The 12384-nt window shown below is 44.2% G+C and overlaps 1 protein-coding gene across 14 annotated transcripts in view; it reads right to left on the bottom strand.

Moving 5' to 3' along the window:
- The window catches only part of MACF1 (microtubule actin crosslinking factor 1), a 311168-nt gene that overhangs the window by 248079 nt on the left and 50705 nt on the right, over window positions 1–12384 (bottom strand). Inside the window, exon 1 of one of the 14 annotated variants that reach the window (XM_074334442.2) lies at window positions 1901–2093. The exons of 12 other annotated variants lie outside the window; for them this stretch is intronic. In XM_074334442.2, coding sequence (XP_074190543.2) covers window positions 1901–1952 — 52 coding nt within the window. In that variant the 5' untranslated portion in view covers window positions 1953–2093. Of the gene's footprint in view, window positions 1–1900; window positions 2094–12384 lie in introns of those variants that run through there. One more of the 14 variants, XM_074334440.2, reaches the window with a different exon arrangement.

The following is a 12384-nucleotide window of genomic DNA, read 5'->3' as shown; positions in this document are numbered from 1 at the left end:
AGGAGAGTTAGAGGAAACTGAGGACCAAAACAACTCCTATATTTAGGGAGTAAAAAAGGACTCTTTCCTCCATGCATGTTGTATGGGAGGAAAACAAGGAGGGCCCCGCCACTAGGCTATACCTGCTCTTTGTTCCTGAAGCACAGGCAGCAGTGGAGGACAGAGTGATGAGTGGCATGGTCTCCTGAGAACCTCAGGAGACGACTTAGGTCACTGCTAACCCTGATCCACACAGGCTGCGGCCATCCTAGTGAACTGCTCATCTAAACCCTGACACGAAGGGAACCAAAAGGAAAGTTATATTCCCCAGTCATATGGATAAGGAAATCTCCTATAGTTTCCATCCACCACCGGTCCATCTTCAAAAAGCTCTGGTCTTTCATCAGAAGAATGATGCTAAGGATAAGAGGGAGTAAAACTACGCAAGGAGCTGAACGTCCAAGGAGAGGCCTGGGATTTTTACTCTGAGCCTTTTCTTCTACTGACAGAACATGCAGGTCAATGGAGTTTGATAATCTTTCTGTGGGTTTTGTAAACACAGGAGGAAAACGGCCCCTGACGTTAGACGGGCATCATGCCTAGGAATATAGAAGGATCCCTCTAAGACAGGAAATAGGGCAGGAAAAGGGGGCTCTTATATCGGACAAGGGTACATTCTTGCAGCTTCTTCATTCCCCCAACAAGGCCCAAGAACTCGAAGAGTCACTGAGAAGCACCACTGGTTTCTGTTCCCCACCTCCCATCTCTTCCTCGTGAGTCTGGAAGAATGTCAGACTCTCTGCCGTCTCAAAACTTCCTTTGACAGGGAAGCAAAAGTTAACGTTGCTCATTCTTGCTAAGTCATGTCTGATGGATGATGAACTTAGAGCCCTGAACCTAAAAAGGGTTGGCTCCAGCTGTCAGAAGTTCTGAAAAAAATGTATGGCTGGCACGGGGGGGGGGAGAAAAGCGAAGAGAAGAGAGAGACCAGCCGAGCAGCGTTTTTATAGCTGCATATCCCTTTGTAGGCAACAGATCAAGAAAGTAAAGGCTCTGGTAGGAGGGGAGTCTGGATCTCTTGCCGTTCCCCTCAACCCTGAAGAATCCCACTTTACCCTTTTCCTCTCTCTACTTTCTCCACGCTGCATGGTTGCTCTGGGTCCAGAACCCTGACCTCTAATGAAAGAAGGGTGGTTTGAGCACCTTCCTAAACAGGTGGAAATAAAAACACCTATTCATTATAGAAGGGTAAGGAAAAAGTTTCCATTCATTTTCATCCTTAATAGCCAAAAAGAGTCCTGCATCATCACATCTGAGAGCATTTTTCTCATCTATGGTTAATAAAAAGTTTCCAACCATGCAAAACAAACACCATTCCCTTTAAATATCATTTTAATAAAAAGTTACCTCCTTTAAAGTCATTGATTTGCCCTTTACAATGGCATCTCTGAGCCTACCAGCCTGCATTCCTCCTCCCCCCACAACCATTCCTGCTGGGCCTGACTCACTGTAGACACAGGCAGGTGGAAAACCAGGCCCAAGAACCCTAGCTACACCTGGGTGAGGCTGCAGAGCCCAATGGCAAGAGCCCTCCACCCACACTGCCCAGGGAGTGCCCTGAGCTCTGCTGAGCTCACGACAGCAGGGGACATTTCTTCATTGCCCATTCAAGCAAAGGAACAGGCTGCAGCTCAAGTAGAGGAGAGGATTCCCTCCTACACGCCCACGAGCACATTTACAGACTCTCTTCTATGTAGTTGCCTAAACACAACCAAAAAACAATGTGGCCAGCTCGGAATACGAGGGCTTTCTAAGCCCTAAGGGATGGATAGAAAGCAAAGACCCCACACAACACATGCCACAGTCGGAGTTCACACAATCAGCAAGGACAAAAGGCAGGGAGCCGGAAGGCTTGTAATACCTCTAAGGTTGTTGAGTCCCTCCAGGAACTTCTGGTACTTGTAAGCATTCATGCCCGGCCCAGCTGTGTTGGTTCAGTGGCTGGAAGTAGGCACCATGGTGCAGTGACAGCTGAGACGCGAGCGTATGCAAACCCACAGATCTCTACTACCGTGTCTCCTAGCCCCCAAGAACTGGACTTTGACCACATTTACAAAGTGACGTCACCAGAGAAGGCTCATTACATTACAGCCCTTTGTGTGCCCTCATTTGCTGCAGTGAGCGGAAATACCTCCCTAGGAGAAGCCAGCCCCTCCTCTGTGCAAATGAGACAAGAGGCCACAACAGCCCATGCCTCTCATCTGCCACCTTCTCTCTAGACCCCAGCCCAGGCTCCACCGGGAGAACTGCTCCTCTGGTTTAAACTGTAGGGAAAGAGGCTCAAACGCTTTCCAGCTAGAGGCTCATCTAACATTTGAGAATGAAACCTTTAAAGGGCCACACTCGCCCCAAGAATGTCACCAAAACAGGAGCTCTTGGGCAAATATCACAAGGCATGGGACAGGTTTTACAAAATCAACAACCAACTCTGCACTCTCCTTACAGCAGGCGTGTTTACAGACTGGAATAGAGCCAAACACAGAGGAGACACTGCACAGCAATCCAGTGCGAGGCAGGGTGAGGAGAGACACAGAAACTGTCAGGCTCAGTCCCTAAGTGCTGCAAACACAGTTCAGAGGGGCAGGAGCTTCTCCAGCGATACCCAGGAGAACGGACAGCCCAGACACACCGGACTGCTGCCCACTCCGGGCCACTACTGCACTCAGCCCATTTGTTTCTGGTTTGCTTTAGTGATTTCAGTCGCTGCTGCAAATTTCATTCTACTCCATTAGCTGCTCCCCCCCACCCCCAATAATTACAGGCTTGGGATAAGCTATACATTATAATCAGAGGGGGGAAACCCTGAAATTTCTATAGTATTTTTGTTGTAAGGAATTCAAAGTGGTTCATCCGCATTATTATACTCACCTTTGAAAATGTTTTTATGAATGTAACTGTAAATATTCATTTACAGATGAGAAAACAGAGGGTAAGCAACCTGTCTAAAAGCCATGCATCAGGCCAATGAGATAGCATGGAAAGTACCTATGTTTCCCAAACCTGAGCTGGGTACTCTGGCTCCTTTTACCGTGGCATCCCAGGAAACCATGGGCAGCCAACCGAGTCAGGTCAGACTCCACTGACTGACCCCTCATTAGAGAGGCACCCCTCCCCAGGTCTGACGTTTTTCAGAGCCACCTGCCACACAGGCTGCTGCTGTTCAGTGATTTGGGGTAGAACTCAGTGTGTCCAATATAATGTTCCACAAAACTCATTCTATCAGAGACGCCTCCCACCTGAGGGAGGAAAAGCAGCCCAGACAACAGGAATCTAATGGCAGGAACAACTGAGTTTTAAAATAGCTACTTGAACTAAGTGCATTTAAAAGACAACACATGCTGGCTTGTCATTTCCTCTGTGTTTCACCATATCAGATAAAAATTAAACAAAAACAAGGATGTTTGGAATTATTGAGTGAGTGACGGTTCCAACATGAGGCTCTTGGGAAAGCAAGAGGAGGTCAAAGGCCAGGACTCCAGTTGTATTCTTGCAGACCACGGCCCTTTCCCCGGAATCGGAGCATTCCAGAGCTCTGTGGCCTAACATGCCCATATGCTCTTCGTGACTGTTCATCTTTTATCCTCCAGTAGGTGCCACAATGGAAAACAGTGAGATGTAACCTCAGGTGGTAAGTGAGATTCTGCCCTAAATTCCAGAGACAGACAAATGTGAAAGGCTTAGGATCTGGCAGTCGAATAGGCATTCTCTGGCCAACTGCTGACAAAGGGGGAAAAAAGCCCTGCTGTCTCCAACAGCCTTTACCAAGGCACAGACACCTAAGAGCTGAGTGCAACTTGACTGGATGCAGGCAGATCCGGAAGTCCTGCCCACAGTGCATGAGGTGTCAGCCGTGGGGCTTCTGACTCGACGATGAGGTAACAGCTAAAAAGGAAGCCCTGCCCTGCCCTGCCTCGCGTGGGCTCAGGAATGCCACAGCCCAGGTGAAAAGAAAGCCTGAGTCAGGTTCAGGGTATTACTCCTGAAACAGGAGGGCAAGAGTTGGCAGAGAGTTATAACTGAGGATGAAGTTCTCGGCCCAATGAGGAGGAAACAAGTCCTATCTTGGAGTTCTCAAAGTTCCCCCAGAACACCTAGAAATCAATACCGTCCATAATTCCTTTGAAGCAATCTTTCTCCTAAAAACAAAGGTCCTCCCCGCACAAGCCCCTCACAGCAGGGTCAGTGAAACTAAACCTGGACAGCCAGTTGAAGGAATTCACCCATCATCCATTCCACATACATCTGTTGCATACTCACCATGTACCAGCCACTGACCTACGCAGGTGCTGGGAACGCAGAACTCAGGCTAATGAGAGAGAGCAGGACAAAAAAAGGAATGAACCTGTCTCCTCAGATTAACAGCAGACAGGGGTCACGAGTGGTCAAACGGAGGGAGGGCACAGCTGACGTCCAGCGCTCCTTCTCTAAACGAGCCCTGAAGACAAGAGGCTTAGAGACATGAAAGGTACCTCTCCTCATAGAAATACATCCATTTTCTTTGAGGCAGAAGTGACACCCTGATAGCCAGTTGCCACTGTTACCAAAGCAGCTGCTGACCCAGGAAGCCAGCAAAAATGTCTCCAGTGACTTAAGAAGCCAGTAACAAAAGCAGGTGCCAGGTTCATGGTCCTATTCAGGGAACAACAAAGATCACTTTCTTCATTGTCTCCCCCTGGCAGCAGTGTCTGATGGAGAGAGGGGTTGAATTACACCTTGTCCCTCTGGCCTGCTGGAGAGAAAATGAGTTTGCCATCTGAAGAAAGAGTTGTCCCCAGGGCCAAAGCTCCCTCTGCAGGGCTGAGGAACAGAAGACAAAAGAAGTCACACCTCATGCCTAGAAGGAGCGGACTGAAATGGCAAGACCAAGGGTGGCTTGACTGGAAACTAAGTGCAGGTTTGGCAACAAGAGTCCAAGGTTTGCCCACTTGTGCTCACCCCAGGCCTAGAGAGGCACTTTGTGTGGATCAGACGTATGCCACAGGGCCTGACAAGGAGCTTAGAAAGGGCCCATGTTTTAGGCCACAGACCCTCAAATCAGCCCTCTCCTTGATCCTTTTCTTTTTGGCTGTGTGGTCCATGGAGAAATGGGTGAATCCTATGACTCCTCTCCTCCCTACGGTGGTGATGTAATACTACTGACCAAAAACATAAAAAGGACTGAGCAATCCGGAGGGAAGGCAAAAAATACCTGCTCTGAGGATGAATCTGCACCGGCAAGACCTCAGATGCCAGCCCTTCCTGACACTAAGGCTCCCCTCTCAGTTCATAAAATCATCGGGTAATGCAAATGCCTCACTGCTGGGCATTCTGAGGACCGAAATAAAAGATCAGAGGCAAGAGTCACTGGAAAGAGGTTACAGATCTCCAGAAGAGACAGGAAGGACATTTACTTCAACAAAAGCATACTGACACAGCTATAGGTATATTACAGGTATAAAAGACATCAACAGCTTCCCCCACCCCTCCAAGAACAGTTTGTCTCACCAGCTCCATCAGGACCCACACACAGTTGTACCCCCAAGTCAGTTAAAGGAAGGTCCCTGCTAAGGAGCCACATTAATGATTCTGACAAACTTGGGGGGAAGCACTTGCTGACTCAATTCACCTGGGCTCCTCCACCAGGAAACAAAACAAGTCTCCAGAAAGACAGGCCACCAATTTCCGGAAGCATTCCTTTGTTGCTTTTGAGCAGAGGAAGGAAATAAAATAAATATTTTTGAGAAGTAGATTCTGGATGCTAAAAATAGCATAATAGAATTTATCTCTGATGCTATCTTTTGCTAACAATTAAGTTATATTAAAATAAATATAGATAGATATAGATGATAGATAGACAGACAGACAGAGAGACTGTATTGTGGTAACTCCAGGATGGCAGGGTATGAGTTCTAAGAAACGTATTGCTCTCAAGTCCAAGATAACATTCTGTGGGAAGACGTCACATGGTTCAGGAGGTGCTAAAGTACCTAATAAGCAGAACCTCTATGAACATTTATACCCACTTCTCCTTAAACCTCAACGTGTTTAAGGAGAAGTGGGTATAAATGTATCTACTAAAGATACACATATGCAAAGTGACAAGTGTACAACAAAATTTTTCATTATAGCATTTTGTAAAAGCAAACTGTCCATTAATAGGGAACTGGCTAAATAACAGTACATTCATATAACAATAATAAGCATGGAGGAAAAAAGAGGTCTTTATGCGCTGATACGGTCTTTATGTGCTGATATGGATGAATCTTCAAAATATAATAAGTAAAAAAACAAACAAAAAAACAAGGTCAGAACAGAGTGTATGTTAGCTTTCATTTATATTTTAAAAAAAAGGAGGGAGGGGGGGCTGGCGCGGTGGCTCAGGCGGTTAGAGCTCCATGCTCCTAACTCCGAAGGCTGCCAGTTCGATTCCCACATGGGCCAGTGGGTTCTCAACCACAAGGTTGCCAGTTCGATTCCTCGAGTCCCGCCAGGGATGGTGGGCTCCGCCCCCTGCAACTAAAATTGAACACGGCACCTTGAGCTGAGCCGCCACTGAGCTCCCAGATGGCTCAGTTGGTTGGAATGCTTCCTCTCAACCACAAGGTTGCGGGTTCGACTCCCGCAAGGGACAGTGGGCTGCGCCCGCTGCAACTAGAAACAGGAACTGGACCTGGAGCTGAGCTGTGCCCTCCACAACTAAGACTGAAAGGACAACAATTTGAGTTGGAAAAAAGTTCTGGAAGTACACACTGTTCCCCAATAAAGTCCTGTTCCCCTTCCCCAATAAAATCTTTAAAAAATAATAATAAAATAATAAAATAAATAAAAATAAAAAAAATAAAAGAAAGTAAAAAAAAAAAAGGAGGAAGAATACATAGAACTTAGGTTCCATAAAGACAGGGACTGTTACCTGTTTTGTTCACTCACTGTTTATCCCCAGAGCCTAACATAGTACCTGGCACATACTAGGTACTCAATAAATATTTGCTGAATTGATTTAATTCATAAGATATGCGAATGAATAAATGCATATATCATTTCTGGAAGGAAGCACAAGAAATTGAGAACACTGTCTTCAGGGAGGAGAAAAGGATGGTTGAAGTGAAAAAATAAAAGATTTTTCACAGTGCGTCTTTTTGGACCTTTTGAATATTCAATTATGTGAATGGGTTACCTAGTCAAAAAGTAAATGGAAATTGAAAAGCCAAAAACCGAGGTTCCGAATCCTGATCCCAGCACTGCCACTGACCACATACCCTTCTCACTCAATCATTCCCACATGCAACAAGCTGACCCTGTGTGCCTGCCCTGCACCACACGTGTAGAGAGCACTGACATGAAGAGCTCAGAGCCTCTTGCCCCAAACATCTTACAGTGGAGTGAGGGAGACAAGCACATGACCCAATACACAGCAGTAGTGCAGCTGATGCTGACAGGTGCACAGAAGCAAAGCGAAGACTCTGGAAGCCTAGGGAAGGCTTCCAGAAGGAGTCTGGTATGGACAGAGTATAGGGTACTCTCAGTACTGGAAGAATGATGGCAGGACAGGCAAGCTTTGCATGCCATGTTAGGCAGGACAGGCAAGCCTTGCATGCCATGTTAAAGAAACCAAACTTCAACCCAAAGACAATGGGAAGCCATGATTTGTTTCCACTTGGGAGTGACTATTCTTTTATGATCAGATTTTCATTTTAGAAAGAGCATTCTAGCAGTAGTGAAAAGAAAGGGAGCAAGACGAAGGAAGGGGGACCAGTTAGGACACTGTTACAGATATATGCTGAGAAATAACAATCTGAAGAAAGTAGTACTTGGGATGGGAAGAAAGGAAGGGATGTGAGAGCTGAAGTAGAATTATACATTATTTGATCACAATTTTATTTGATTTAGGGTGGGGTGGGTGGACCAAGAGAAGGAAGATTCTCAAGTCACTTGTGTGACTGGGTAGAAGATATAGTAGTTAGGGTTTCCAGGCGGGAATTCCCGCCCATTCTCAGGAATTTTTTCGCTTTCCCGTTCCTGAATCCCGAGAAAAGTTTGTCGGGAAAATTGGGAAAATTGGCTCCTTGAACCCAGGTGGCTGGTAGTATTGGCTGTCACTTTGTGGAAACAATTCATAGTGGAGAACAGAAAACAGTTTATACCTCGGGATTCGAGAACAGGAAAGTGGAAAAAATTCCTGAGAACGGGCGGGAATTCCTACCTGAAAGCCCTAACTGTATGTAGTACCTTACATAAAGTAAGGAATAGGAGAGAGAAAAGCAGGTTTCCTGGCATGAAGAAGGGTTCAGTTTGGAACACACTGAGCAAAATATATCTTCACAATATCCAAAAGTCCTCCAGTACTCAGAGATAAGTTTCAAATTCAGGAGTGAGATCTGGCCCAGCAGTTGAAACCATGAGTATAAATAAGGTCACTCAAGAAAACCATGCGGAGGGCCAAAAACAAAATCTTAGAATACACCTTTATTTAAGGAAGATAAACCTGTAAATGAAGAAAGGAAATCAGGGAATGATAAGGTCACAGAAAGTTAGGGAAGGAGGAACTTTCAAGGATAGAGTGTTTCATATTAGTGTCAAATACCACAGAAAGGTCAGGTAAAATCAGAGCTGAAAATTACCATTGGATTTGGCAATTAGGAGGTGATTGGTGACCTTGACAACAGCAATTTCAGGAGAATGGAGAGAGTTGGAAGCTAAAGGGCAGGTATATACCACTCTTAACACATTGCGTACGGATAACGAGAATTCTCGTTTTTACTGTTGACTCTTTTTACTTTGCATATTTTATTGAATTATTTGTGTTTTGTTAATATCTAACGGGCAAATATCATTAATGAATAAAGTCTGCATCATATGTACACTTTTTAGAATTCATATTATCTTTTTTTCTAAAAAAATAGTGATTTTGAATCGGATACATTTTTTCACCCATGAGTCATTTCACGTGTTACATTCACAACAGTGGATGTACGAATAAACAGAGTTTTCCAGAACTGTAGTGATTTGTTTATAACATTTGGAACCTTAGTATCCCTTAGGCGATTTTGAATTATGCTATTTTTGGAAAAACACCGAATTATTTTATTTAACTCTTCGGTGATACCTCATGAAATACATATTGTAACCTCATCAATGCAAAGTTATAGGAAGTTGAAAGGAATCATTTTCATATTATTGGCCATAGTTACGCAACAATGCTACCATGCATTGCTATGTTCACCATATCATGCATTGCTTTGCAACAATGCTACCATTCGCGTTAGAATGGATTTTTTTCAAAGCCGCATTGTTCTCCATTGCACGATTCGAAATTTCAAAAGATTGGGCAGAGCAGTGAGAGGCCAAGACAGGGAGGTGAGACGAGTGGCGACAGGGAACCAGCTGTGAAAGTGCCTACGCAGCGGGCCCCCAAGGAAGACAATCCGGCCAGGCTCTCGGGAGATTTGGCCACGCATCATCTGGAGCCCACAGTGGGAAGAGGAAAGAAAAAATATCACACACGGGTGTGTAAAGTGTGTGCATCAAAAAAAGTGAGAAGTGAAACTCAGTACATATGCAATTTTTGTCGTGTCCCACTGCACAAAGGAAGCTGCTTTCTGCAGTATCACACCAGGAGGGATTACTAACATCATAGGTGAGTAAATCCTAAAAAATTCCATAGAAAAATAATAAATGACATAGAAGCATTTACGCTTTAAAGAGAAGAGTGCATTTTAAAGTAGTTTCTTTTAAAAACCTGCCGGAACAGAGGGGTATGAGGGATTTAAACCCCGCCGTACGCAACGTGTTAAGGATCTTGGGGAAAACAAAGAACATAGCTGTAAAAGGGGGTTCTCACTTCACATCTTGTTGTCCACTTCCCCTCCCATAATACATCTGAGCATTATTTAAGAAAAATAAATAGGAAAATATTCACAAAATAGTGTTAGCACTTTATTAGGTGTTAGGTGTTGAATGATGATGATCTAATGTGTTGCTACTACTAAAGTTGGTTCCATTCACTCCATGAATCACCAAATATTTGTGGACGCTTATGTGCAAAATACGGAGCCGGCAACATGGGAGACAAAATGCAGTTTATGATACAGTCCACACCTCTACGATCTTCCAATCTTGTAGAAGAAAATAATGCACATGTACAAATAGGGTATTAAAGTACAGTATAAACGATACAGGAAAAAAATGACCACTAGCCTTTAGGAAACTAGGAACTAACTTCAGCTGGGTGATCAGAGAAGGTTTCCCAGCGGGCTTTGAGGCGGGTTGTGAACAGTGGGCAAGATTCTATTAATATATGGCAGACACAGTGCATGAAGGTGCCCAAGAAGACAGTCTTGTGTGGCTTAGGTGTGAGGGGGGAGTTGGCAAAGACGCTGGAAGGGCTGTTATGGACAGCGTTCACTAGCAGGCGAGAAGGCTGAGCCCCGCCTCTCCTCTACCTGCTGCTCTGCGGTGCCGGCTACCTGTGGGGCATTTCCACCTTGGCATGCCACGGCATCTAGAACTCAAGTTACTCAAAGTGAATCCACACCTTCCCTCCCAAATCAATGCGTCCTTTTCATTTCCCATTCTGAGTATCATCCCTCACACAACCCACTATCACGACCTATCAGATCTTCCAAACGCCTCTCACAACCATCTTCTTTATTAACTGTCAACCTCGCCTGTCTAATCCTTATTACCTCTCACCTGGATTGCTAACCTAGCCTCAAAAAAATGGATTTCCCTCCTTTTCATCTACCTCATGTTGCATATGCTGTCAGATCAATGTTCGTAAAACACAGCCTTAATGAAATCATTCCAGAGCATAAACCTCCAACAGCAACACAAAACTTACCACAGGAAAAAAAACATCTCAACAAAGTGCAACAACTGAATCACGTGGTACAACTTTTGTAGTTTAGCAAAATTTATTTAAAATTTTCAAAAATGTGCAATGACTTTTAATGTGATAATTTCACTTTTAGGACTTTATATAAAAGAAGCGTGGTTAAGTGTGCAAACACACACATACACACACACACAGGTGTATTCATCTCGTTGTTTAGAGCATCAATGCAAAATTACCTACAAGTCCAACAACAGGGACCGGCTCGAGTGCAGTACACCCACACGAGGGACTAGTGGCAGCAATAGAAACTATCATGTGGATACATATTTTTTGACACTGAATGATTTTCCTCATACAGTAAGTGAAGAAAACAAGTCACAAACAGTAATTTTTGCAAAATATGTATTTACATGTATATATTTGCAGAAGAAAATGTCTAAAAGAAAATACAGCAAAATGTTTACAGCAATTATCCAAAAATGGTGGGATTTTAGGTGACTTTAATTTTATAGTTTTATTATTTTATCACTTTCATACAATAAACATGGATATTTTGTGAAACAAAAAGAGGAAGGGATCTTCTACCACAACTAATATCCACCAGTAGCACAGCTCTTTCAGATTTTCCAAACACCCTGTTTCTAGGGACAGCAGCAACTTTATATACAACCCAACAATTCAACCGATTGTTATGGCACCAAAGAAACAAGGATAAAGAAGGTAGTGTGCCCTCACTGAATTCATGGTCTAGAAGAGACAATGAAACAGATAATTATAAAATAAGATGTTAAGTGCTATTACAAAGGGATGTATAAAGTGCCATGAGAACTCAGATGAGGAAGGACATCCAATTTTTCCTGGTTGGGTAGGAGGAAAGAAGTTGGAACACCATAAAAGGCTAGTTTTGAACTGTAATGAAAAATTACAGTATGAACAAGACTTTGTGCAGCAGATAAAGTAGAAAGAACATTCAAGGCATAGGAAACAGCATGAACAAAGGATAAAACTGAGAATCATACCCATGCTAACAAGTCTGAACTTTACCCTGTAAACGGAAGGCAGTGAGCACTGGAGCTTTTAAGCAGAAACATGGCATGGTCACAGGCAGTGAGCCCAAGATGATGAGGGTCGGAAACAGGGCCGGGGTGCAGCCAGGACGGAGGGGAAAGGACGGACGCTGAGGTGTTTCTGAGCTAGAACAGAGGTTAGGGTCCAATCTAACCTCTGTGGAGGTTGAAGGAAGACAAAAAATAGACAAACCAAACTGAATTTCCTAGCAAGGAGGTGGAGAGCGATGCTGGTCTGTGAGACGGGGTGTACAGGAGGAGAAGCAGGTTTGGGTGGGGAAAGAAGCGGAACAATGATTAGCTTGGTTCTGGATATGTTACATGAGAATTTCTGTAGACTTCAAAGTGAAAAAGGACAATATTCACTAGAAAATACAAGTCTGGACCTCAGGGGAAAGTTCTTACTTAGCGATTTGATGTGAGAATCACCACTGTACACACAAAGCTGATGAACGAAGTCGCCAGAGC

Source organism: Rhinolophus sinicus, chromosome 14 (genome assembly GCF_057876585.1).
Source record: "Rhinolophus sinicus isolate RSI-liver-muscle chromosome 14, RSI-T2T, whole genome shotgun sequence".
In the NCBI taxonomy this organism is placed as follows: domain Eukaryota; kingdom Metazoa; phylum Chordata; class Mammalia; order Chiroptera; family Rhinolophidae; genus Rhinolophus; species Rhinolophus sinicus.
This window is presented reverse-complemented; position numbering and strand designations above follow the sequence as displayed.